The sequence below is a fragment of the Syngnathoides biaculeatus genome, chromosome 15 (assembly GCF_019802595.1).
Source record: "Syngnathoides biaculeatus isolate LvHL_M chromosome 15, ASM1980259v1, whole genome shotgun sequence".
Classification (NCBI taxonomy): domain Eukaryota; kingdom Metazoa; phylum Chordata; class Actinopteri; order Syngnathiformes; family Syngnathidae; genus Syngnathoides; species Syngnathoides biaculeatus.
The window spans coordinates 23,782,824-23,810,471 of NC_084654.1; the positions used below are offsets into that span (position 1 = coordinate 23,782,824).

At 47.6% G+C, this 27,648-nt stretch overlaps 2 protein-coding genes across 11 annotated transcripts in view; one reads left to right on the forward strand and one right to left on the reverse strand.

The window, feature by feature from the left end:
• On the reverse strand, positions 1–4,695 carry ptgr2 (prostaglandin reductase 2). Of its 5 annotated transcripts, none has more exons than XM_061843816.1 (9): positions 4,306–4,695; positions 3,686–3,723; positions 3,464–3,591; positions 3,027–3,218; positions 2,467–2,663; positions 2,211–2,394; positions 1,899–2,108; positions 685–724; positions 1–581 (listed from the first exon to the last, which is right to left on the reverse strand). In XM_061843816.1, the coding sequence occupies exons 2-9, from the start codon at positions 3,720–3,722 to the stop codon at positions 517–519; spliced, it is 1,053 nt and encodes a 350-aa protein (XP_061699800.1). In that variant the 5' UTR covers position 3,723; positions 4,306–4,695; the 3' UTR covers positions 1–516. The 5 variants fall into 5 exon arrangements, with proteins under 5 accessions (XP_061699800.1, XP_061699802.1, XP_061699804.1 ...); XM_061843818.1 differs by having other exon boundaries at positions 3,464–3,582; positions 4,306–4,693; XM_061843820.1 differs by having other exon boundaries at positions 3,464–3,582; positions 4,251–4,377.
• The window catches only part of mideasb (mitotic deacetylase associated SANT domain protein b), a 23,973-nt gene continuing 557 nt past the window's right edge, over positions 4,233–27,648 (forward strand). Inside the window, exons 1-13 of one of the 6 annotated variants that reach the window (XM_061843810.1) lie at positions 4,233–4,372; positions 11,321–12,765; positions 15,128–15,409; positions 17,447–17,759; positions 19,236–19,302; positions 20,672–20,814; positions 20,910–21,013; positions 22,132–22,207; positions 22,906–22,994; positions 24,655–24,801; positions 24,880–24,996; positions 26,370–26,518; positions 26,654–27,636. In XM_061843810.1, coding sequence (XP_061699794.1) covers positions 11,488–12,765; positions 15,128–15,409; positions 17,447–17,759; positions 19,236–19,302; positions 20,672–20,814; positions 20,910–21,013; positions 22,132–22,207; positions 22,906–22,994; positions 24,655–24,801; positions 24,880–24,996; positions 26,370–26,518; positions 26,654–26,903 — 3,015 coding nt within the window. In that variant the 5' untranslated portion in view covers positions 4,233–4,372; positions 11,321–11,487 and the 3' untranslated portion in view covers positions 26,904–27,636. Of the gene's footprint in view, positions 4,373–5,506; positions 5,833–9,863; positions 10,025–11,320; positions 12,766–15,127; positions 15,410–17,446; positions 17,760–19,235; positions 19,303–20,671; positions 20,815–20,909; positions 21,014–22,131; positions 22,208–22,905; positions 22,995–24,654; positions 24,802–24,879; positions 24,997–26,369; positions 26,519–26,653; positions 27,637–27,648 lie in introns of those variants that run through there. The other 5 variants (XM_061843811.1, XM_061843808.1, XM_061843814.1 and 2 more) reach the window with 5 other exon arrangements.

The window sequence follows — 27,648 nt, forward strand, 5'->3', positions numbered from 1 at the left end:
AAAAAAAACAACAACCAGCAGAGGAAAAAGACATTTATGAATGATGATATAGGACGATTCCCTTCAACACCCCCCCCCCATTTCACTGCATCCAGCACTGCAAACATACCATTCTACCTACACAATCTCACGACTTATTTTAGCCAATATGTATCCTGACGGAGTTGTTATAACCACTGAAATGAAACATTTGGACCAAGTCCGACGATTATCCCGCACTCGGGCAGGTGTACCTAATGAAAAGACCCGCGTGGCGCGCCGGCGGGTGTCAAATGACGGGTTTCGGGGCGACCTCTGATGACTTCGTCGTTACGCGGCTGCACTGTGTTGGGGGATGTCACGTGATCGCATCCATTTGTAACATTCACTTGGAAAAAAAAACAAAAACAAATGAGAAGGGTTTTATGAATGAAAAAGGGAGCAACCACTTTTTTTTTTTTTATTGAATGATTTATAGTGCTGTGGATTAAAAATGTTCAATACAGTTGTGTCAGCGTGTTGTTATTCGCTGCTAAGTCAGTGTGAGATCTTCACGATTTGCTTGCCAAGGTTTCCCCCTTTCATCATAGAGCAGAAGGCAACTGAAAGGGAGGGGGGGGGACAGGAGGGGGGGGCGAGGGCTTGATGAAACTGGCCAATTTCGAATACATCATTTCAAAAAAAAAAAAAAAAAAAAAAGCATACCTCCCATATTTTCTATGCCGTTTTCAATTGTTTCCAGCACCTGCAGACAAAGTTATAGAATGTGTATATAGGACATTCCGACAAAAATTTAATTTCTCTCAACCATAAGACAAATACCGTAATTTCCGGCCTACAGAGCGCACCTGATTATAAGCCTCACCCAGTACGTTTGTAAAGGAAATACCATTTGGTACATACATAAGGCGCACGTGTGTAAAAGCCGCAAGTGCCACATTGAAACACGAGTTACAGGTAACCCTTTACAGCCGCGGCAGCAACAACACGCTAGCACGGCGCTAACAGGGCCACTTAAAAAAACATACCGGTAAAAATCACTGAGACACAGCAGCAACACGCTAGCACAGCACTAACGCTAGCGCAGCGCTAACAGGGCCGGTAAAAAAAAAAAACAAAACAAAAAAACATACCGGTAAAAGTCACTTCCTCGGCACATATATTCCACCGGTCTCACTCTTACCTTACCTCGCTCGAGTGTCCACTTGCGGGCGTTAGAAAAAAAAAAAATACACAAATTAGCCGCATCACTGTGTAGACCGCAGGGTTGAAAGCGCGCGAAAAGAGTCGCAGTTTATAGGCCAGAAATTATGATATATTACGATATAGTCTCAAAAGTGTATGTCCTTTGTCTTGCTGCTGGAAGATAAAACATTTTTCTAAAAAATTATACAATTCTTATCTCAAACAAACGTTTTCCTAAAAAAAAAAAAAAACATTTTATGAAATATGATAATTTTCCAAAAAATATTTTTTAAAATTGCAACATTTTGCTTTAAAATGTGCAACCTTTATCAAATAAATTACTGATCAAAAGTACAGCATAGTGTAAGTAGTAAGCCTTGGTACACGGAAAGAGTTTAACGCTAGCATTAGCGCGTCATTAGCATTAGTGCGGCTCTAGCATTAAACTCAGGTGCGCTAACGCTAGTGCCACGCTAAGGCTAGCGCCACATCATCGCATAACCACTTGTAGGCCTGAAATTTCGGTATGTTTTTTATTCTCCTGGTAGATGTCAGAATCAAATCCTTTTTTAAATTGCATTATTACTGAAAACTAAATTTTTTTTTTCCCCATTCAAACATAAATTTTTCTGGAACTTTTTCTTTTATTAAATCAAAATCAAAATCTTTTTTTTTTTTTTTTTCCCCCCTCTCAAATACCCACCCCCAGGACTTAAATTAAGAACCCGACCCACCTTGACTTCCCCGGAGGCGACCAGGCGGCCGAGCTCGCCGAGGCCGTCCTGGGCCCGGCTCGCGTAGTTGAGCACCATGAACCTCTCTCTGGTGATGTTCTTCCTGCGCAGGTTCTGCTGCGTTTCCGGGTCGAGGGGGGGCGGGTACGGGACGTCCTTGTTGTACTGCGAGATCTGACCGCACAAGATCACGTGGCCGCCCTCGTTCATCTGTCGGGTCAAGGTTAGCGTTTATGAAAAAATGTCTCTTCGGCAAAATCGTCGACGACTCAAAATTGTCTTCGTTTATCACCGAAATCCGCTTGATTGTACCTGCGCGATAACGGCGTCGCTGATGTCGCCTCCCACGTTGTCGAAGTAGATGTCGACGCCGTCGGGGCAGCTTTCCCGCAGCCCGGCGGCGACGTCCTGCCGCCGGTAGTTGATGGCGCCGGAAAAGCCCAAAACCTCCACCACCGCCTTGCACTTGTCTTCGGAACCGCAGATACCGACCACCCTGCGCGAGCCACGCAGTCTTGTTTTTTATTGTCGACTGACTTGATGTACAAATATGCTTTTTGATAACCACCTGGAGCAACCGTCCAATCGCCCGATCTGTCCGGCCACCGAGCCGCAGGCCCCGGCGGCTCCGCTGACCACCAGCGTCTGATTGGCTCCTCTGGTCACGTGACCCTTCTCCCTCATGCCCAGCAGCGCCGTGAGGCCCGTCATGCCCACCGCGCCCAGGAAGTACGAAACGTGGCCGCCCACCGACGCCGGATACACCTGGAGTCGTCGTCAGAAGTGAGAGTGATATGCGCGCAATTTATGATAAGAATCACGAATATCATTATGTAAATAATATTCATTGTACAAAAGGCATAACGTAATAAATACAGTCTATATGATATAATGGCTACGGGAGGAAGTTCAATTTTTAAATCACTAAAAATAAATCGAAAAAAATCTTCATTAGTTTATCGTTTTTATTTTTTAAAAATGCCTAAAAATAAATGCGTAATAAAAGTAATGATATAATTAATAAATTACATTTTTTAAACGATAATTAATCCACTGTAATGACTCATAAATAACCAGAAATAAACGATACAAATGCTCAAAATGGATGGATGGGAGTGCGGTTTCCACCTTGCGTAGGACGCTCGCATTCAGCACCGCGTGGCTCTGCCAGGGCCAGGCGAAGGACGTGACCACGTCCCCCTCACGATAGTCGCCGTGGCGGCTGGATTGGACCACGCCGACCCCGCCGCCGTCCGCGCTCTCCGACAGCTTCCACGGGACCAAGTAATCCGACCCGCTGTCTTCATTCATCCTGCATCTCTGCGTCGACAGCAAATGCAAACGAACCTCCGACATCACGATGTGTTAACGCGGGAAAGGGATTCTGTCAATTTTGCGAAAATATGGAGCTTTTGTTTATAAGGTGAGGTAAATATATTTGCGGCCAGGAAGCCCATACCTCGGGTCAAAACTTTTGCAGCATATACATTGGTACCGTGAAAGCTGAACAAAAGTGCAAAACATCCATTTGTGCATTTACCATCTGCTGCGTGTGTGTTCAGTACCATGTAAGGGTCAACAGAGAGGTAAAGGGTCCGAACCAGGACCTCCTCATCTTCCAAATCCGGTGCAAGAGTTTCTTCCTCCAGGCGAAAATTTTGGGGATCTGGCACCCCATTAGCACCTCCATAAACATTAGCATTAAAAAAAAAAAGCATTCAGTCCCCACAAAAAAAAAAAACAAAAACAAATGGGACTTTTCCCTGAATAAGTAAAGTTGGACGTACCTGGTCTGGAGTTGAGGACTACTTTCTTCACGAGCATCCTTGAAAAAAAAAAAGTTATAAACAAAAAAAAAATTAAAATAGCTTCACTGAAGCTAATTATTTTCACAAAATCCAGAGCGAGATAATAATCTATCGATAACATCCGGTTTCGCTGCCGGTAAATGAAAGACTTTTGCCTTTTTAAAAAAAAATGTTTATTTATTATTTGACGCGTCGAATAAACAAGATGTATTTTAATTGTAATAAGGTTAATATCAAAACATTTTATAACTTCAATATTATGAAAGGCTGTTTTTTTGGGGGGGGCGTTAGCTAACTCAGGATGTTATCTATCTTGCAATTTATTTGCCATAACAACGCAAGCAAGAAATGCCGGGCCAAGGGCAACAACTGCAAAAAAAAAAAAAAAAACAAGAAAGCCTCCGCCGGGTTTCGACGTTTTCCAGGTCGTCTTTCATCGTTTCGCCAACATTATCGACATCTAATCAAAACACCGCTCGCGTGTTGCTGCAACGGGTGACTTTTATCGCCCCTCGGTTGTCACAGGAAAGATGGACGAGCTCACCCGGTAACTTTCCCCGGAGAAGTGAGTGACGCCGCGGTGGAGGAATTTGTCCTACCTGGCTACACTTGAGCAGCTTTAGGACGTCGTGGGCAAAGTCGCCGAAGACGTCAAGCAAACCAAGTGTAAGTACTACTTGTTGAAGTCTTGTTGTTTTTTTTTTAAAAATAATATTGTGTTCCCAAAAATGATGCCGGGCCAGACGACCCCTTAAAGCGCATGCGCAGTCCCACACTAACTGCCAAGAAATGTCGACATGTGACGCCGTGTGGAGGAATCTGTCACGACAGCTAATAGTTAAGCAACTTTAACACACCCTGGAGTGGTTATGCACACGTTTTAATGTAGTCCTGCGTAGTTTCATAATTTGTGTGCGAGTTTTTGTTTCATATTCGATGCTAGCTGCTAGCTTCAACTACGGTAAGGTGACCTGGGAAGTTCAAAACATCCCTCTACGCGCATGCGCAGTGACACGCGTAATGTGGGATTTCCACATTCCCACCACGGTCAAATATGCTTCCAGCCCAAGTTTCTACATATAAGCTTCTAAAATGTATTGAAATATAACTAGTAGTAATATCAAATAATACAATAAAATTATTACTCACCCACTTTTTTTAACCTTAAGTTATCCTGGGCATGACTGCAAACATCAAAGTAAAATAAAGCAACATTAGAGCAAATACATGAACACAATTTGCATAAGGTGGCACACACGAAACATGAAATAATGAAATCACAACTCACCACGTGACATTGCTGTCTTTCAAAACACTGTACGTGACGTCACTTGCGTTTGAACGTAAACAAGCAACTATAGTTTTTAACAGCCGTCGGCGAGTAACGAATGTACAGAAAATCTGCTCGAAAATTGCTTGTCCGATTTATTTGTTTCTCTGGCTTCACTGTACTTTTTGGGACCAAAAAAAAATCTGTTGGCAAAAACTGCAAAATGTACTGTGGGGCGAATCGAGATGCTGGGTAACAACATGGTGCCCGGCAACCACGTGATGCAAGTTCAGCCAATGATAGTGCAGGATGGTGAGTTCACAGCCTGTCCAAGTTAGTTGTACGCGACTTTGCTTCCCTGTAGTTTTTGTGCGATTCCTGCTTGTGTGTGTATTGGAATTTCCCGGAAGGCCTCGTGTGAGCTCGCTTGCCCGGTAAATGACTCTTCACGCAGGAAGTGCCCTTATAAGGGCACCGGAACAGCGGAGTGGGCGGGGCGACGAGTCCGTTGTCACGAGACGAGCAGCCAGTCAACGCGATGGCGGCCACGCCAGTGTGCGTGGTTTTCCTAAATTATTATTTTAATCGTTTTTTTACATATATATTCGCGACTCGTGCAATCGCGTGCAATAGCAACATTAGCAGGTTAGCGTTGTTGTTTCCCGACCACCGACTCGGAACTCCGCCTCCTGTGGGGGTGGGGGGGGGGGTGGGGGTGAGGTCAGCAGCCGCCTAACGTGAGTCAACCTCGGGCAAAGCAACGCAGCAGTCATCGCCGCCACCGTCGTGCACGGACCGAGCGACTCTCCCCGCCGCCCGTCCACATCCTGCGCGTTCGTAACATGACACAACACACGTAAGTACGACGAGGCCGCTTTCGCCGCGTCCGGGGTGTCCATCTTGTTCCCATCTCGGAAGTTGTGCACATGTGACACGCGTCTTGTTGACAATCGCATTGTTTTGGTTGGCTGCAGACGTCGGGAGCTGGCCGGATAATCCCCATCTCCCTGTTTTGTTGTTGTTACCACAACAGTGCTGTGCTCGGGGGGGGGGGGGGGGGTCCTGCCTGCTTGCTGCGTTGTGCACGTTTTTGTGCAGCCTACGCGTGCAAAGTCAGATCTCCTCGCAACGGATTAGGGCGGCTAACGGCGCTCGTCTTTGGTTTTTAGGTTCCTTCATGTGCTCATTTATTCATTTTTATTATTATGCGAGGTGTGCAAGCGGTTAGCGCGTCTGCGTCACAGCTCCCAAGTTACGGGTTCGAATCTGGCCTTCCTGTGTTCCAGTTTGCATGCCCCCCCCCCCCTGCCTGCGTTGATTTTGATCATTCTCCCTGCGTGCACGTTAGCTTCACTGAACACTGCGAATTGTTCATAGGTGTGCATTGCGCTCGTGGATACTGCACGTGCCCCGTGATTGCCAGGCATGGGGGGGGGGGTGCACCCCCGGAGTCTCGCCCAAAAGTCAGCCGGGAAAGGCTCCTCCGGCAAAACAGAAAACGGACGGATATTTGGTCAAGCTGGTGCAAGGTTGGGCCGCCGCTTGGGCCCCCCCCCCCCCACAACCCCTCCGCTTTCCACCTTAACTTCAACTGTAGATTTTGCTGCTCAAAGGCTTTGATGTGTGCAAGATTGCAACTTCGCTCTGTGCACGGACGGACGGCGGCTGCGTCGACGCCGCACGCCTCGAGTGACGGCTGTTCAGATGTGGGTCGGATATGAGTCACGGCAACTGGAAATGGAAAGCTGGGAGAATTTGGCATTTACCCTGATTGCGATCGAAGGGGTCGCGCGATGCAATTTTTTCAATTTCAAGTATTGTGAAATGAAGGCAGCACGGCGAAAAGTAGGCAGTACATCGGCCTCACCCTAATGGAGGTAGAGGTTTGAATCCGGGCTGCGGTTTTTGCATGCTCTCCCTGTTGGTTTTCTAAAACGTGCTTCATTTGGTTCGTAGCAGACTCTAAATTGTCCTCTGCAGCAGATAAAACGCATACTCTATAGGGTTGGAATTTGAAGATTGCCTTAACCTGTCCAGTATTTTCTTCTTCTCGGTCCTAATGATCTCCTATGTTGTCATGGCAATGGACCTTTCCGACTCATGCTCTTAAGCTCCGCCCCCCCTTAGCTACATTTGCCATGTCCCACAACCTCCCAAAATGGCGACCGAACAGAACAGGTTTGAAGTCGATTCTCTCACGCGTATTCCAGATAATATTGGGGTATGTTTTTTTTTTTTGTTTGTTTTTTACCAAATGCGTCAGACTTGTCCAAGAGGGTACTACAGAGAGGTGTCAACTATTTCACGCAAGGATACGTACACGGAATTAAGATTTTGGACGGAGCAAGACACAATGTCGGAGTTAAAGCAAAAAAAAAAAAAAAGTTTGACGCCTCACAACCTTCAGAGTGAAATCCAACAGGATAAAACAGTGGAATAGTACTGCACATGTAAAGCAGGGTGAGTACTTTTTACTTGGAAACATGAGTAATATTGTAGTCTTTAGAAGTTCTTCCTCACTGTGAGCGTGACTGCTAGTTGGAGCCCCTCGATCGGCTGGCGACAAGTCCGGGGGTGTACCTCGCCTTTTGCCCCCAAATCAGCAGGGATAGGCTCTCGCTCAGCCCGCGACTCTAATGAGGATGAGGACGATAGAAACTGGACGGCTTGGTTATTATGTTGTGTTTCCAACCCCCTTACCACAGACCATTAAAAAAAAAAACTGTACCACAAAAGTGTGAATTGCGACCTGCAGCGTCGGTGCAGGCTTGGCAGAGGTTTCCCCGGGATCCGAACATCACACGGCATTGCGGTCTCAGCGAAGGCTGAGAGCGTGCAGGATCCCAACAGCTGCGGCTCGTCTATTTTAAGGAGCCCCTCGCCGGGGGACCGGGTGACAATTTCCAGGCACTTCCTAGATTTGTCAGAGGGTGGGCTCTTTTTTTTTGTTTGTTTTTTTTGCTCGTTTTTTTTTTTTGTTGTTGTTGCAAAGTCAACGTTGAACACCTTTTGATCATTCACTGTACAGGACATATTTTTGCCACATTTTGCTTTATTTATGGTGTTAAATTGAATGACCAAACTGCAACTTTATTAAGGATCATTTCTTGGAAAAGGGGACAGCATTTATTTCCTCACTGTCTGAAAAGAAAATGTTTATTTCCGTGGAAGGGGGGAAAATGTTTCAAGCGGTGTTTGGTATGAGGAAGAATATTGCAATTCCCAGAAATATGTCAGCCGTGTATTTATTCTACTGAGTACCAAGGAGAGAGAGAAGGTAATGACTGTGCAATACAGTAAGGTAAAAGTAAAATATAGGAAAACTGCTTGTCCAAGGCAGCACGGTGGATCAGCTGGTAAAGCGTTGCCCTCACAGTCCTGGTGACCCAGGTTCGATCCCACCCCCGCCATGGGTGGAGTTTGCACGTTCTACCCCGTGCCTGCGTGGGTTTCCTCTGGGTGGGCACTCCGGTTTCCTCCCACATCCCGAAAACATGCAACATTAATTGGACACTCTAAATTGCCCCAAGGTGTGATTGTGAGTGCGGCTGTTTGTCTTGATGTGCCCTGCGATTGGCTGGCGACCAGTTCAGGGTGTACCCCGCCTCCTGGCCGTTGACACCTTGGAAAGGCTCCGGCACTGCCCGCGACCCTCGTGAGGATAAGCGGCAAAGAAAATGGATGGATAGAGTAGAAGGTAGAGAGGAAAGTTAATCACTGTGTAATACAGTAAGGTAAAACTAAAATATAGTAAAACTACTTGTCCCAAAAAAATGGAAAAGAATTAGGACATAGTTCTTGTCATCTGGTCGTATTTCGTAGGCATTGTTTAAAATTAATACATTTTGTGTGTTTATGACATTAGCATATGAGTACTAAAAGTACTTGCAGTACCGATGATGAAGTAGAATGAGACGCTAACTGCCATGTCCATCCATCCATTTTCTTCGCCGGTTATCCTCACGAGGGTCGCGGGGAGTGCTGGAGCCTATCCCAGCTGTCAACGGGGCAGAAGGCGGGGCACACCCTGAACTGGTCGCCAGCCAATCACAGGGCACATGGAGACAAACAACCAATCGTACCCACAATCACACCTAAGGGCAATTTAGAGTGTCCAATTATTGTTGCATGTTTTTGGGATATGGGAGGAAACCGGAGCGCCCACCTTGAGGAAACCCACGCAGGCACGGGGAAAACATGCAAACTCCAGGATCGAACCCGTGACCTCAGAACTGTGAGGCCAACGCTTTCTAGCTGCCGCCAACTGCCATGTAAGACAGCAAAATAAAACATGAATAAAACGCGGCGTGAACAGTTTTGCGTTTGTGACATCATCGTCCGGTGCCGTCTTAAATGATTTGTGCGAATTAAAAAGCACGTGCAGTGGATGTGAATTTACGTCAGCATTTGCGCTGTAAAATGATTTTTTTTGTTTCACAACCAATCGTAAACTTCCATTTCCTGTTGTTTGCATATCAGCGCACTTCCTTTCACTTTTTTTTTTACCGGCGTTGGTCGACTCGTGCTGTACAGATGGCGTTTATCATCATCATCATCATCATTATTTTTTTTAATCCCACAAATGCTTGACAAGTTGGCATCAATGAGAAAATCTGTTCCGAAACCTGCGCTCCCAAATCTTTTTTTTTTTTTTTTTTAAATATTCATGCGAGGGGTTGCCATGGTGACATGGACTCAAATGCCGGCTGTCAAGTCCACAGCAAGGGCCCGCTGGACTTTTTTTTTTTTTTTTTGGAGGGGGGGGGGGGCTCGCCTTAGTAGTTTGTCATGACTCGCACTTGCTCACTTTCATTTGCTCGTCCTTTGTGAGTCTGGCAGTTCAAAGGGCACGAGTGCCCCCCCCCTTTCCTCCCCTTTCCTCCCCCTTTAATGAGTCACACTGCGGTTTAACAGTCGCTTTCTGTCATCCGAAGCAGTCGCAATGTGGCGCGTATTTCGGACCGTGCGGTGCCATTGGACAAAACGACGCGGTCCCGACTTGCAGAGAGATTCTGAACGGCGCGCGAGGGACTACTTTGCACGGTGGCGTAAGAACACGGCACTCTCAGTTGCTGCTGTACTTTTTGTTTATATTTCATTGTTGTGTATTTATGGCCTCGTAGTTTAACAATTACATTAGCATAAATTAGCAATTGACTGTAGTAGTGGAAGTTTGTTGTAAACCCAGGAGCATTTGCATACCTGTATGTATTTTTTTCTTATTAGTTCTTACTGAGGGTTTGAGGTGTGTTTTTTTTTTTTTTTGACTTTGAATTGTTGTTTGTGACTCATTGTGTAATGGGACGAAGTCATTGTAATACTGCCCCCCCACCCCCGACCCCCCCAGTCCACTCCTTGGGATAGATTACAGTCACAGTCGTCATCGTTGTTTTGCGGGTTTGTCGAAGTACTTCGTGTTCTGAAAACAAGCTGGTATTATTGAAACCTGATCGTTTTTGGTGCACGGGCAACACGGCGCCGTAGCGGGGAGGGACGTCTGCCGCAACGGGCTCTGAGATTCGAGGATCGAATCTCAACTCGGTTGCTCATACGCGGACTTTGCGGAGAAGCTCAGTTGTCCGCGGATGTGAACGTGGGTGTGAATGCTCTTTTTTTATATATATATATAATTTTTGGAGCAGATGAATGGCGGCGCGTTTTGGCGAACGCGATCCGCCGATTGAATCAAAATCAGAATCATATTTATTTTGCCTCATACAGAAAAAAACACCCAAGGAATTTCTCTCTGGTAATTGGAGCCGCTCCAGTACGACAACAGAGAATCTTTTTGAGACATAAAAACATTGCGAGATCAGTGACAGAATACTGTAATAAAAGGTTGCTAGTATCTGCGAGTTGTGTAACTATTTTTTTGGCACCAATTATGCAAAAAGATGCTGCGTCGTCTCGCAATTAGAACAGTTTGAATGGCTAATAGAGCAATCGCAATAAAGGGATGCGCCGCCCCCCACTAACCCCGCCCATTCAGTTCATATTCGCATACACAGATGTTATGGCTAGCGACATGCTGTAAGATTTGCCTACTTCAATCCAAAATGCCCGACTTCGTTCTTCTCTAATTTCAGGCATGAATCTTTGAGACATTTTCACACGTGTTATTATGGTAGACACGTTCACCCGATTTAGTGTAAAAACTTCAGAAACTGCTGCCGGGACGTATTTTATTTAATATTCCTGGGGGCCGACGTATGAACAAAAATATGTTAACATTAACTGAGATGTACACACGAAAGCAATTTGGTCATGTTGAGGCACATGAAAAGTGATTAATTCGTATAAAGAATACTAATATTTGACGAGAGCTGTCATTTTTCTCTTCACAGGGTGTCGCCCATGAATGAGGGACTCAAATTTCGAGACCTGGAAGAGGAAGCTGTTTTGCCGTTGATGTTTTGCTGTCGTTCAGGCCTTTGCTTTTGTGACTCCATCAGGAAAAAGAACAATTAGCGTTTTCTGAACATTTTTTTTGTTCCCCGACGCCGGCTTTTTAATGCTCGCCATGAGCGTACCGGCCCAGCAGAAACCTGGCGCAAAACGAACGGGCAAGCGCATCACGTTTTTTACCGATCCCACCGGAGCCATGAAGGAGATCGGCCAGCTTCCCGAAGGGTCCTACTACATCCAGGGCGGCGGCGAACCCGGGAAATCCGAGGCGGGGAGCGGTGTGGTGTCTCATCCGGAGGGCCACCGCGTGTACCTAAACTCGGTCATCTTTAGCCCTGACAAGGGCGACCAGAACAGGGGTCACTATCAGCAGACGGTGCCTATGAAGTGGGCCCACCAGGAGTCCGGTCAGCAGCAGCAAAGGGCCGCCACCTGGACCACTATGGCCAACTGGGGACAGAACTTTGGCAACTACTTGACTGACTCCAGGAATCAGACTGCGTTTGTGAAGCCCACGCAAGAAACTGGAGACAAACCTGGAGACAAGCAGCAGGCAGTTCCTGACCATGCAGCGGATGTATACCGAGACGTCGTTAAGGCGAGGGGCCTGGAGTGGGACCCCCAGCAGCTGCAGTCCCAGGCCTTTCAGGAGACCCTGAAACCCGGGGCGCTGAACCCACAGGCAAACAGCGCGGCCCACCCGGCGGGGAGTTCGGTCCTGCAACCGTTTCAGTTGGCCTTCGGGCAGCCCCGGCAGCACCTGCCCGCCTATTACCAAAGCTTCCAAGGTAACACCAGGTTGCCCAACCCGCCCAACTACACCGTACAGGCCAAGCCCCCCCAGCAGCAGCCGCCGCAGCTACAGCGGCAGAACCTCATCCAGCAACAACTTCAGCAGCAGCAGATCATTCTCCAGCAGCAGCAGCAGCAGCAGCAGCTCCAATTGCAACATCAGCAGTTGCAACAACAAAGCCAGCACGTGCTCGACTACTACCCTCCCAACACGCACTCCCACCCGCAGCTCGTGCACTCCCAGGAGCCCACGTTGGCGGCCGCTCCCCCCAAAATCCAGGACATCACCCCGGAACCGCAGTCATCGGACCCGCCGCCGCTTCCCGCTCTTCTGCCGGATCCCTTGTCCCAGGCGCAGAATCTCCGCAGGTCGCGGCGCCTCTCCAAGGAAGGCGGCGCGCCGTCGGACGACAACCCCTTCCCGGGCGACCCGGCCATGCAGGGCACTCAAAACGGCGACTTCCTGGCCGCCCCGACGGGCGTCATCCAGAGCACGCCGCGGCGGATGCGCAGGGCGTCGCAGGAGGTCAACCTGGAAACGCTTGCGCAGAAAGCCTCGGAGATGGAGACGCTGCCGTCGCAGGGCGTCAAGGTACGATTCCTGAACGTTGACCGTCGTCCGTCTGTGTGGGGAGAGAAAACTGCAATTAAAAAAAAAAAATCATTGCCCTTTTTTCGACCACACTTCAATGTTTCAGATCGTCAAACCAATTTTAATATCTCATTAGGACCGGCAAAGTTAATTTAAGTTAAAATCCAAACTTGCCTTTGAACAACCCCTCTTGTTAAATCACAGTTACAGTAGAGCCTCAGTTCTCGACCACAATCCGTTCCAGAAGGCGGTCTGAAAACTGGATCAACCGCGACGCGAGTTGTGTTTTTTCCGGGTTTTTTTTTCGGGGGCTCGTTTGAATCGACAATAACAAAGCGCATCGTGTGCGGGTCAGCTCTTCTGTTATTTCCGGGTTTTGCTGGGGGCGTTCGAGTACCGATTTTCTTTGAAAAACAGAAGCAAAAAAAAAAATCTCAAAAGTTTTTTTTTCGAAAACCGATTTGTTTTGTTCGAGAACGGGGACGTCTGAGAACCGAGGCTGCACTGTATTTTGTTTCTTGATGATCACCAGATTTTTTTTTAATCAAGAAATTTGATAAAGTACCCTGCAAGAGCTCAAAAAGAATCGTTTAATAACACAGCCATTGAAATGGAAGGACAAATGTGAAATGATCGAAATCTATCAGTCTGATAAAGATTACGAAGGCATCTCCATGGCAAACCACACATGAAGAAAAGTGTGGGATTATTGGCGCGCCTCACCGGGACTGGACGGCCCCCCAAAATCGCTCCCGAGAGTGTGACAACCACTGACCCCGAAGATCCCAAAGAACCGCAGGCCTCACTGGCTGCAGTTCTGCTCCGTGTTCGGACTCAACCATAAGCAAGACGTCGGGCCAAAATGGCATCTTTTACGGCGCTGTAAAAAAATGAACTCTCCCAGTCTCACATTTCAATAAACACGGACAGGATCCCGTCCTGTCCGGTATCACGCAGAGTCATGCGCCGTGATTGCGCAACGCGTTGCTCAACAACACTGTGCCAGTGGAGCTCGACGTGGCCTACATTTGCCGGCTGACGTCTCGCGCACACCCTGTGTTTGGTTACATGCTTGCACCTTCCCCCTCCCCTCCCTCAGTCGAAGACGAGAAACTCCAGCTTGGCCTGACTTGCCCCCACCACCCCCCAAACACACCGTTGCTCTCTCTTCACGCAGCACTCGGCAAAATCTCTCCCCAACCGACCGCCACTCTGGTGTACTTTCTGGTGTTTTCCCCCAACCGACCGACATCCGTGTTTCGTTTTCCCAACAACCGATAGCAAAAGTTACACATGTAAAACGTCGACACGCTTATCAGATAGCCTGATCGTGCTCGGTAATAAGTGGGTGTTTTCATTAAATCGTTGTCGATAAATTGATTCCAGATTGTTTCGAACTCAAAACGGACACAAGCACGTCTCTGGCACGTGTTTGTCAAAATAGCCCCAAAGGCCGTGAAATCGCTGAGTCATCTCTTGGCTTTATTTTTTTTTTTTTTTATTGCATCGCTCTGAGAACGTTTGAGAAAAGAGTTTGGTAAGACGGCGTAACCGCAGTCAATTTAGGCTTTTCAGCTCAGTCTTTGATGTTGACGGCTCACGCTGGCGGCGGCGGCGGCGCAATCCGGAATGACAATTGAAGGGCTCGCGCGCAAACTGCCCATAGGATTAGTTCAACATTTGCTTGGTTTAATGCCAGTTATTTGTGTACAAACGTGTACAAAGTAAATTGACACCTTTTAATATTGTAAAACGATCCACTTACTTATTATTTATATACTTATTTGTAACAAGATCCCTTTCATTGACTCAATCCACACACACGCAAGAGGCCTTCAGTAGGTCTTGCCCCCACTTTTAAGAGTACCGTAATTTCCGGCCTACAGACCTCACCCAGGGCATTTGTAAAGGAAATACCATTTGGTACCTACGTAAGTCGTGAGCTGTGTAAAAGCCGCAAGTGCCCACATTGAAACTGGAGATATTTACAAAGAAAGACGGTAAACAGTTTAACGCTAGTGCCACCTCGCTAACGTAAACGCTAGCAGCGCGCTAACAGGGCCGGTTAAAGAAAACAACTTAATGGTAAAAATCACTGAGACACCACAATAACAAGCTGTGCTAACAGAGCCGGACCGGTAAAAGTCACTTCCTCGGCACATATATTCCACCGGTCTCACTCTTACCTTTTCCGCTCAAGTGGCCCCATACGGCCGCTAGTAAAAATGCACAAATTAGCTGCATCACTGCATAAAGCAGGGTTGAAAGCATGTGAAAAAATTACACCTTATTACGGTATTTCTATTTCATTGATTTTTTTTTTTTTTTTTTTTCTCCCCTACTTTTTCTGTGTCTCGTTCAGCAGGAACCGCACAGGCCTTGGAGTCCGCCGCAGCCGGGCGGCCCGAGCGCGAAGCGGCCGCGGGACGACGGCCTGCTCCCGCTCGTCATCCCCGTGTCGGTGCCGGTGCACCGGCTGGACCTGTCGTCGCGAACCGACCGCGACGGCGCGGCGCCGACAGGCGACTGGCCGCCTCCGCCGCCGCCCAGGCCCCCCAACGCTCCGGAGGTCGAGCGCAAGCCGTCGGTCATCGTCACCCGCCGGCGCTCGTTGAGGAACTCGCTGACGGAGGGTTCAGAGCAGGTGCGACTGACGCCTTTGCACCTCGAGATACGCTCGCGTCCTTAGATTTCAAGTCAGGTGGCGTTCGGACAGATCCGCTCACAAAAAAAAAAAAAAAAAAAAAATGCAAAAGCGTGTCTCCGAGTGATACCTGAAGTAAAATCAAAAACAAAGCGTGCAATAACTTTTGCGATTGTCTATGCAGATACAAGAAAATTTAATTTCCAAAGACAATTCATCGGATTATTTGGCTACTGAACGATTCTCAAAATAATCAATGAACTGTTTTGATGATTATTTTCATGACAGACCTCGTTTAAGTGAAAATGAACCGAATACTTATAATTGCAGCCTCTCGGGAGTTAATATTCTCAGATTTGATAGCAAACTGATTTTGTCTTGAATCAAAATAAGACCTTTGAAAACCATGATCAATATTTTTTCCTATTTTCTGACCGATAACGAAATTACGTTTCTACTTTTCTGCACTGTCAATTTTATTTAAATTTTTTCATAAAGGGACGGAAATTTCAATGTTTCATGTAATCCGATTCATTAAATAACCCCAAAAACTAGGATAAAATCGACGGAATAATCATTTATTAAAATAGTCATTAGTTGCAGCGGACTGCACGCAAAAAATGTTTTTATCAACATCCGCCGCAACGTTCACAATAGAAATAAACATCCATCCATTTTCTTCACCGCTTATCCTCACAAGGGTCGCGGGGCGTGCTGGAGCCTATCCCAGCTGTCAACAGGCAGGAGGCGGGGCACACCCTGAACCGGTCGCCAGCCAATCGCAGGACACAGAGACAAACAACCAATCACACCTCGGGGCAATTTGGAGTGTCCAATCAATGTTGCATGTTTTTGGGATGTGGGGGGAAACCGGAGTGCCCACCCGGAGAAAACCCACACAGGCACGGGGAGAAGATGCAAACAACACACAGGCGGGTCCAGGATTGAACCCGGGACGTCAGAATTGTGAGGCCAACGCTTTCCATCTTATCCACCGTGCCGCCTAGAAATAAACAGAACAAGAAATTGTGCACACTGTAAAAAATGAGAATGATCCACGATATGCTGGGTTTTGCATGTGCATCGTGAATAATGCAAAAGGAAAAAATGGCATCCTTCCTCTCGCTAGTTATTCACGCTAACCTTTGGCGTGCACAAAGGAAATAACACAGCGATGTTGTCATGTGACGAGAGCGCCACTGTATTGCGCTCTCCGTGTAAATTCCAGCGATTACGCCAGAGGGCCTTGCGCCCGCCCCTCCCCTTCCCCGAGCCCCCCACCCCCCCCCCACAACCCCGCCCCCTCCCTCCACGCAGACGTCCCCATCCCCCCCACCACTATTTGCGTCTCTCCCACCCCTCCGTTGCTCTGCTCCACACGTTTTCTCTTCATTTGATTGGAACGTTTTTCAGTAGTCGTACAGATCGACACTCTAGATCATAAAAGTGCCGTGCCTAACCCTAACCCTGAAAATTATTATTTTTAGCACACTGCTCGCACGTTTTCAGCGAGGAAATAATGGCGATTAAAAACATAACCTCATATTTACATTGGCAGTTGCAATTGATAATCTATCCATCCATTTTCTTTGCCGCTTATCCTCACGAGGGTCGCGGGGAGTGCCGGGGCCTATCCCAGCTGTCAACGGCCAGGAGGCGGGGCACACCTTGAACTGGTCGCCAGCCAAACGCAGGGCACATCGAGACAAACAACCAATCGCACTCACAATCACACATTGGGGCAATTTAGAGCGTCCAATTAATGTCGCATGTTTTTGTGGTGTGGGAGGAAACCCACGCAGGGATCGAACCCGGGCCCTCAGAACTGTGAGGCCTACACTTTACCATCTGATCCACCGTGCCGACTTCAATTGATAATCTGATCAAAATTATTTACTTGGACCGCAATAACTCAATAACTTTGGTCATAATGAAAAATTGACTGATGATGAATTTTTTATCCATTTCTAAAAAAAAAATCTATCCAGTATGTCTTGGCAAAGTGCCTGAACGTAGCGTTCATCTCGTCCTGGGCAGAACGACAACGTGAAAAAGCTGAAGCGGCGGCCGCGCCCGGAGCCCCTCTTCATCCCGCCGCCCAAACCCGGCGCGTTCATGGCGCCCCCCGCCGCCGTCTACTCGGCCGTCACCCCGTACCAGAGCCACCTGCGCTCGCCCGTCCGCCTGGCCGACAACCCGCTGGCCGTGCCGCCCTACACGCCGCCGCCCATCCTCAGCCCTGTGCGCGAGGGCTCCGGCCTCTACTTCTCCACCTTCCTGTTGTCCTCGGCCGCCGGGGGGCCGGCGTCCGTCACGCCCAAGTCGGCCACGCGCAGCCTCCTCTGCTCAAGTACGTGAAAGACGCCAAAAGAAGCAAAATACTGCCTTTACTTTAAAGACCTCATTTTGAAACCAGAACTTTTGTTTAAATCCCCGATTGAGGCTTGAAACACTGACTCAGAACTGTAACTTGAAATCCTAACCAAGGCTTAAAAACCCTTAAAACCCTGATCTTGCCCTTGAACCATGATTTAAAACCTTAACTGTAGTTCGGAACCCTAATCTTGGCTCGAGACCGTCATTTGAAACCTTAATCCCATCTTCAAACTTGAACTAAGGCTTGAAACCCTAACCCTTGTCCTGAAGTCTTGATTTGAAATCCTAGATCTGGTTTGAAACCCTGACCTTGTCCTTGCACCATGATTTAAAACCTTAACTGTAGTTCGGAACAGTGTTCGAGGCTCGAGACCTTCATTTGAAACATTAATCCCATCTTCAAACCTTAACCAAGGCTTGAAACCCTAATCCTTGTCTTGAAGTCTTGCTTTGAAATCCTAGATCTGATTTGAAAACCCGATCTTGTCCTTGAACCATGATTTTAAACCTTAACTGTAGTTCGGAACCCTAATCAAGCCTCGAGACCTTCATTTGAACCTTAATCCCACCTTCAAACCCGAACCATAGTTTGAAACCCAAACCCTGTCTTGAAGTCTTTATCTGAAATCTTAGATCCAATTTGAAACCCTGAGCTTGTCCTTGAACCACGATTTAAAACCTTAACTGTAGTAATACTACTGTACTAATCGAGGCTTGAGACCTTCATTTAAAACCTTAATCCCATCTTCAAACACTAACCCTGTCTTGAAGTCTTGATTTGAAATCCTAGCTCTAGTTTGAAACCTTAATTTGAAACCCTGACCTGTCCATGATTTAAAACTGTAGTTCGGAACCTTAATCCCATCTTCAAACCCTAACGTTGTCTTGAAGACTTGATTTGAAAAGCTAGATCTGGTTTGAAACCTTAATTTGAAACCCTGACCTTATCCTTGAACCATGATTTAAAACCTTAGCTGTAGTTCGGAACCCTATTCGAGGCTCGAGACCTTCATTTGAAACCTTAATCGCATCTTCAAACCCTAACCAAGGCCTGAAACCCTAACCCTTGTCTTGAAGTCTTCATCTGAAATCCTAGATCTGGTTTGAAACCTTTATTGGGAACTGCAACCCTGTCTTCAAACCCTAATTTTGAAACCCCAAATTGTAACCTTGATCCTTGCTTCAAACCCCAACTCAGTCTTGGAATCTAATTTTGAAACTGTTGTTTGACACCCCACACGAGACCTGAGCCCTTAATTTGCCACCCTAACCCAGGCTTCAAACCTTAAATTCAAACCCTAACTGAGTTTTGGAACCTGGATTTGCAACCCCAACCCTGGCTTCGGAACCCCAAACCGGGTTTGAGACCTTGGATTTAAAAAAAAAAAAAAAAAAAAACCCCTAAACCTCTCTGGAACCCTAATTTGAAACCCCGTCGTTGCCTTTTCAGATAGCTCCGACATGACTCCTCCGGTTCTGTCTGCCGTCAGCGAGCCCACTCCAGTCAGCATCGAGCCGTGAGTATTTTCCTGTTTCCGGCGTAATTACGCGCACTCGTTATCCAGATCGGAACGGCGAGCTGCGGCGAACTTTCAAACCCGGCAGCGCCGTTGTCGTTGCGCCGTCGCGACATCCACGACCTTGCGCGGCAGAGAAACGAACGGAATGAGCCGAAATCTACGTTCAAAAAATAAAACACTCACTTCTTAGGCCATCACCATGCGATGTAGAATTTGCACTACGAGGAATAATCCAGAGTACGGCTGCGACTGTTGACTATTTTATCCATCCGTCCATCCACTTTCTTTGCTGCTTATCCTCACGAGGGTCGCGGGGAGTGCCGGAGCCTATCCCAGCTGTCTATGAGCGCAAGGACACCCTGAACTGGTTGCCAGCCAATCACAGGGCACATCGAGACAAACACCCACACCCACAATCACACCTAGGGGCAATTTAGAGTGTTCAATTAATGTCGCATATTTTTGGGATGTGGGAGGAAACCGGAGTGCCCACCCGGAGAAAAGCCACGTAGGCACGGGGAGAACACGCAAACTCCACACAGGCGGGGGCCGGCATCGAACCCACGTCCTCGGAACTGTGAGGCCAACGCTTTACCAGCTGACTCACCGTGCCGCCTTCAATTGATAATCTGATCAAAATAAGTTAACCGTAACAAAATATTAATGATAAAACAGTTGGAAATATATATTTATTTGTTGTCAAAAAAAGCTAACTATTGTAACTCAAAATATTACAATAAAATATGTTGCTCTTAATATTAAATGTGATCACACATTTATGCTGTTAGTTGGTGTGCAGTAAAAAAAAAAAAAAACACAAAAAAAAAAGCGTGCACATTAAAATATTTTTAAAAATGCGTTTACAGTGCCCGGAGAAAAGCCACGCAGGCACGGGGAGAACATGCAAACTCCACACAGGCGGGGCCGGGATTGAACCCGCGTCCTTAGAACAGTGAGGCCATCGCTTTAGCAGCTGATCCATTGTACCGCCCTTGACTATTTTAATAAGCAGTTAATCTGTTGATTTTATTTATTTATTGTATAATGATGAATAAGATTAAAAATAACTTCCCACAACCTTAACTGGACTTTATTTACAAAAAAAAAAAAGGAACCATTCCAAAATGATTTTGATTTAAGTCACTGGTTTGATCCATAAAATGTCGGGAAACGGGCAAAATTCTTGATGTATGTTTTGCAAAGTTCAAAAGAGATATTTGGTCATACCATTTTGTGATGAAACGCCGAACCAGAGATGAACCGGATTTTTTAATTTTATTTTTAACAAATATCAAAATCGAGAAAAAAAAAAAAAGGTCCAAATGCCTCGATGCTAATCCAGTTTCGGTGTTCCGTCTGGGCCCAGACGGATAAACCTGGGGTCGAGGTACCAGGCGGAGGTGCCGGACCTGAGGCCGCGCTCCCTGGCGGAGCTGGACACCCACGGGGCGGAGCTGGTCTGGGCTCCCCTGCCCGAGCTGGACGACAAGCCGGACTACCACAAAAGAGGTAACGTGCCCCCCCACCCCCGGCCCCCCAAAAAAAGGGGAAGCCCCCCCCCCCCCAACGTGTACGTTTGTTACCGTTGTGTCTTTTTGCCGCAGTCAAAGACCTGATCCACCTGGCATGTTCCAGCGCTTTGTGCGGAGGAGGCAGCAACCAGGAGCTGGCCCACCATTGTCTGCACGAGTGCAACGGCGACGTCACGGTGAGCGCGCGCCCGGCGGCCCCTCCGCTTGCGTTAACCCGTCATTGCCCGACAACCTCGACGTCTTATTCGGTTTCAAACACTCAACCTGAAATCAAAACTTGGGTTTTCAACTCTCGTTTGAAATCCTAACGCTAGTGTGGAAAAACCAACTCGACCCCCTCCCTCCCCCTCTTGAAACCTTCATTTGAAATGCAAACCTTGACGGGAAACCCTAATTCTGAAACCCAGCCATCCATCCGTCTTCTTAGCCGCTTATCCTCACAAGGGTCGCGGGGAGTGCCACAGGAAGTTTGCCGTTTTTAAAACCAAAGTCCCCATTTTAAAGTGATTCTGGCTTAATATTTACAGACTCATCCGAGAAATGTTGCCCTATCCATCCATTTCCTTTGCCGCTTATCCTCACGAGGGTCGCGGGGAGTGCCGGAGCCTTTCCCAGCTGTCTACAGGCAGGAACCCGGGTACTCCCTGAACTGGTCTCCAGCCACTCGCAGGATAAAATGCACTTATTCTTTTGTTTGTTTTTTTTTATTACTTTATATCTCGGTTAGTCCAAAAGTAATATCCATCCACTTTCTTAGCTGCTTATCCTCATGAGGGTCGCGGGGGTGCCGGAGCCTATCCCAGCTGTCATCGGGCAGGGGGCGGGGCGCACCTTGAACTGGTCGCCAGCCTATCGCAGGGCACATAGAAACAAACAACCGCATTCACAATCATACCTTGGGGCAATTTAGAGCGTCCAATTGATGTTGCGTGTTTTTGGGATGCGGGAGGAAACTGGAGCACCCGGAAAAAAGCCACGCAGGACTCGACCTTTAACAAGCACAAACTTGAAGTCGGACGATCTTGGCGAGGTTTGTGGCCGCGCATTGTTGAGATTTTCGGGACCTCGCGACCGGGACCGATCCAGCGTTGCCGGGGAAACGGGAGAGCACGCGTGGCGGGGCGTCGCGTTCAGACGCCCCCCCCCCCAGTTTGGCAAGGCGCTAAAAGACGCGAGACGGGAGAGCGCAGAGAAGTTGATTGATGATCTGGGAAACGAAAGTTCTCGGGCACCCGGTTTTGCCGGCGTTTATTCAGCGTCAAATGAGTTTTGTGGTTTTTTTTTTTTTTTTCAGGCCGCTTTATCGCTGCTCATGCTGAGAGATCCCGTGTGGCCCGAGTCGCATTCGCTGTCCAACTACCACTACTCAGGTTTGTCGTTTTCACTCCAAAACAAATCAAAACCTGCCTCACACGCGCGCACACACGGACGGGGCACAGTGGAGTTCAGCGCAGGCAACTTTTGAAATCTGTTGCTAACCAAAACAGCAGTCGGTCCGCCAAGAGTCAAAAAGAGCCGAGTCAGCAGTAGAAATCCAGACCTCAGAGCTGTGAACGCTGCCATTTTCTACTTCCACATTCTCCACTTTGCTGCAGAGGCCCTTAGTCTCCTCTCGGATAAAAAGTCACGCAAACGTTAGCTTTGTCTTCGGCCGGATGCTGCAGTGTGACACGCTTAGGTCCAGCGGGCTCGGGTTTTCTCCCACCGGGCACTGCCGTGTTTGAAATGGCCGCGCGTTCCCGCAAGGCTCCGCGTGTCACGTAATGCAACGGGGCGAGGGTCTCTCCAAGTCGCCCTCTGAGCGATGGCAGCCGCAGCAGCGGCGAGTGGGTGATGGGTGAAGTGAGGGTGGGGGTAGAGGCTGGGATGTGGAAGGGCTGCCGTTCCAGGATGTGGTTAATCCTCCCCCCGCCCCACGGAAAGAAGACAGGATAGCCATTGTTCCGCAAGTGTGCTTTGAGTTTGGGATGGAGTGGGGGGGGGGGGGTGGCACATGGTCCAACATGTTTACGTCCATGCGCATGGAGATGTTAGCTGATGAAATGCAAACTATTTTTGCGTCCGTCAGGATCGGATCGGTGGTCCGCAACCGAGCGACGTCAGTTCAACAAAGGCATGGCCGCCTCCAAGAAGGACTTCTTCATGGTGCAGAAGCAGGCGAGTCTGCAATTCCAATTACGTTTTGCTGCGAGGCATTAAAAGGCCGACGACAAAGGTTTCATTTTTGGGGGGAATGCCCAGGATGCCCTTCTTAAATCTATTCCCGGCCTACAAGCCGCAACTTTTTTCACAAGCCACCGCGCTTGTTAGCGTTAACGCCGCCGCGTTAGCGTTAACGGCACCACATTAGCGTTAGCGCGGCCGCATTAGCGATAAACGTTTTCTGCGCACCGAGGCTTAGCACCAGGTGCACCCTGTAGGCCGGAATTGCGGTAGTCGGTCTTTCACTTCTGGCAGTTGAGATAGACAAATTTCTCGCTGATCGTCAATTTGTAAAGAAGTGTTGCTCTGACTGGATCGCGAAATAAAATGCGGAATTGTTCCGATTCGGATTCTGCAAATACATCTGATTCGGATTCGGCGTTCATAGCGAGGACGTGCAACTCTCTGAATGGCGAGCCTGCTTTGGCCGCACAGGCAGCATATTGTGATCATTTTTATGAAACCATAAAGTGAGAGTGAGAGTAGCAGTGAGGCAGTAGCTGACGGCGAGCGAAGACGTGGGTGAAAATAAAGAGAGGCTTCTATCCGAGCTCCAGCTCGTGACGTTTATCGCTGCTGCACATTCTGCTCAAAACAAGTGCAAGCTTGGCTATTCCGTCCACAGTTATAGCGTTATAAATTATTAATATAGTTTAGTATTGTTGTAAAACACAACACGTATGCTTTTGTATACCGTCTTGGTATGACTCAGTGCCCGCCGACCAGCTGGGTTTTCACAGCCAGCCACCGCGCTAGCGTTAAACTCTTTCTGTGTACCGGGGCTTATCGCCAGGGTGGGCTCTGCAGGCCGGGAAGTACCGTACTTAAAAGTATTGTCTGTACGGAACATCGGGAAGCCCAGATGATGAGGTCATGACTTTGAAAGCTCCTGATAGGTTAACGGACAACGTGCGAATTAATTGACGGCGCACCTGAGGATGTTTTTAAGGCCAGACCAGCCCACACATTCTGCATGGGAAAATCAAAAGAAATTGGCCAGGAAATTAGAGAGAGAATCGTGGAACTCCACAAGTCTGGCTCATCCTTGGGTGCAATTTCCAGATGCTTGAAGACTCCACGTTCATCTGGTCAAACAATTATACGCAAGTATAAACATCATGGAAATGTGAATAAATCACAACGCTCGTGAAGGAGACGGATGATAACGTGGTTTGGTCCGAAATGTGTGAATCGAGCCCAGAACAGACGATAAAGTGACCTGACCTGACCTGAAACAGGGAGAACTTTATTCTGGTTTGACTTCAGACCGTGAGACAAAAAATGAAACGTACGTAAAGTTCTGGCTTCGGCTGTTGCATTTAATCGGCAGACCGCGCAGATGTCGAACGTAAACCACGCCACAGACCCACTTTGATGTTTATGTTCTGGGACCTTTAAAAAAAGTAAATCAGCCCCTCAAGCCAGTTTCACTTGGGAATATGGAATTTGGTAGACGTATTGATCATGATTGGACCTAAAAACAAGTCTCAAGAGGCTCTGCCCAAAAAGACAGCCGAGCTGCCATTTTGTTTCAAAGCGGCAATTTTAGGGCAATTTTGCCGATTTCTAGGGGCAGACTGCGTAGATGTAAACGCGTAGTCGGGTCTCGCCGCAGGTCAGCACCAAGACGGTGGCGCAGTGCGTGGAGTTTTACTACTCGTACAAGAAGCACGTCAAAGTCGGCCGCAACGGGACGCTGATCTACGGAGAGGCGACGGCTCCGGACGGCGGCGCGGCCGAGGACGAAACCAACCCAAATAAGGCAAGTTTGCAACGTCGCGCTGAATTTCAAGCGGCTGGAAGGATTGACCGTTGTCCGGCAATGCCGCCGCCGCCGCAGGCCTCGCTCAGGCTGCAGCAGCGGGAGGAGGACGGCAGGAAGTGGGAAGGCTCAGCCGACAGGAAACAGGACGTCGGTCCCGCCGGGGCGGCGCACGCGCTGCCGTCTGCCGACAACGTGAGTGCGCCGGGAAAGGCAAACACAATGCGCAAACGCAGGCAGAGGACGGATACATTTTTTTTTTTTTTTTTTCCTTTTAACGGTCTCTGTGCTGAGACGTTATCGTGCTTTCATTTTTAATGTCGCAACCGCACGGGAAGTAGCAGGAATGCCTGAAATGACTTTACGAGCCCACTTTAGTCACATTTCCGGGATTTGAACTCGAGAATGTGAAATGCAAAAGGCGAGGAGAAGAGTTTTTGTTTTTGTTTTTGTTTTTGTTTTTCAACACATTTCCATTTATTTGTCCTCTCGAGAGCATCCTGCGGTTCATAATGCTTTGACAGTCTGACATTATTATTATTAGTATTGTCATTCCATCTCCAAAATGGCTTAGAAATACTGTCAGTAGCTTCAAGGCATCCAGGTCACTTGCTTATCTGTATTAATTTTTTTTTAGAAACATTTTGCTCACAAGTATGTGCAAAATTAAACAATTATCGGTAACTCTCCATATTAAAATAGACAAATATAAAAGCTTAATTTATTTTAATGTCAGTTATTTACTCACTAAACTACACATTTTTAACAAACTTTAAAACAAACTTGTTTTACAATAATAAGATATATTTTTTGAATTTTTTTATTATTTAAAAATTGTTTGCACATGACAAATTTTCAGAAAATAAACACTTTTTATTTCTAGCATGCAACGTCCATCCATTACCAGAGGCGCTTATCCTCACAACGGGAGTGGAGGCGGGGTACATCCTCAACTGGTTGCCAGCCAATTGCAGGAAACGGCAACATATTGCATATATTTTAAATGAATTTAATAATTGAGTACAAATGTATTTTCACAGACTTTAAGTACAATCAATCCAAAATGTAGTTAAAAATATGAAACATTTTTAAAGTATTTATATTTATCTAATATGATGAAAACATTTTAAGGTGTTTGTAATTATCTAATATAAAATTATCTATATTTTTGTGTGCTTTTACTCGTCAACTTATCAGTGACAGAAACCAATTTTCTCCAAAATATATAAAATCATTTTTTTAATTAAAAGAAAGAAAATCTGATACCCAATTCAGTCTATTATAAAAAGAAAATTATTTGTGATTAAAGCAATCTATAAAAATGTTGGTAATATATAGACGCAAACAATTTTTGACCTTAGTGTTTCTGGTCACACGGCCTTTTTTTTCTTCTTTTATTTGGTGCAGTTTCATGTTTATAGTGCTTGCTTCCCCCTGGTGGACGTACTGAAGCACTGCAACTTACTGCCTAAATTGCCTACTTGCATGTAAACGATGACTCGGCAGGAAATCACGTTTTATTTTTTTTTCCCCACATCGCATCTCACCAACTCTTCCGACGTCCGCAGACCACCACAGTCCTGATCATGAGGGCACAGGAGGACGTCGTGGCCAGGGATCGAGCGCCGCCCCCGCCCCCGCCCAAGACCGGCCCCCCGACGGGCAACAAGGGCGCCGGCGCCCCGGAGGGAGAGTTCCCCTGCAAGAAATGTGGCAGGTCGGTCCTCAAACGTGACGTCAACGCACGCGGCCGATAAATCGTTACGCTGGGAATTATGCAACAGAGTTCTGCCGGTGTCGTGGCCAACCGGGTCCGAGCAACTGATAACGGGACACTCGATGCGTCCGCCAGGGTCTTCTTCAAGGTGAAGAGCCGCAGCGCTCACATGAAGAGCCACGCCGAGCAGGAGAAGAAGGCCGCCGCCCTGCGCCAAAAGGAGGCGGAGGACCGGGCCCGCGCCGCCGCCGCCCAGGCCCGGGCCACCGCGTTCACGGCCGCCCGGCACCAGAACGGCACGCGGCAGGCGGGCGGCGACAGCGAGGACGACGACGACAGCGACGCCTCGGACAGCGAGGACGACGACGACGACAGCTGGCAGTGACGGCGACCCCGCGCTTGACTGACGTGGCGCGTCCGGGGGGGGAGGTGTGCGTGCCCGCTGCGTCGTCGTCCGTGCGTTCTCGAAAACTCTCCAACCTCCAATTTAGGGGAAAAAAAAAAAGTTGTTTTTTTTTTTTTTAATTATTATTATTATTACCATCATCGCCATCGCCAGGCTTCTGCTCCTTCCAGGCGTTAAGCACCTTTTCACAGGCAGGTGGCGCTTTTTTTTTTGCACTCTCGGGTTTTTTTTGGGGGGGGGGGCAATGCATTTTTGACAATCAAAACCATATACTGTATATAAATATTGTACATATGCAGGGTATCGTTACTCCTTCAGTCCCGTTGCGCCTCCTCCTCCTACAGTTCCTGTTATGTTTATATTCGTGTTCATGACTTATTATTATTATTATTACTGTATTATCTCCAGCGTGTTCAGTTTCCTGTTTAGTTCAACCAATAGGACGGCTGCTTTTTTTGTTGTTACTGTGAAGGGGGGTCAGGCGTGCAATAGATGGAGCGCAATACATGAAAAAAAAAAACACGTTTCACTGGATTATTAATTTTTTTTCACCTTATGCGGGGACTGCGGGTCGCTTCTCCAACCCAGCCGAGGGTCCTTTTCCGTGGCTTGCGAGTCACCGACGACCCCCCCCCCTTATTTTGTGAATATTTATTGATTTGACATATTATTTGACATTTGCATGATTTAATACCTTTTTTTTTTTTTTTTTTTTCTGCCGTCG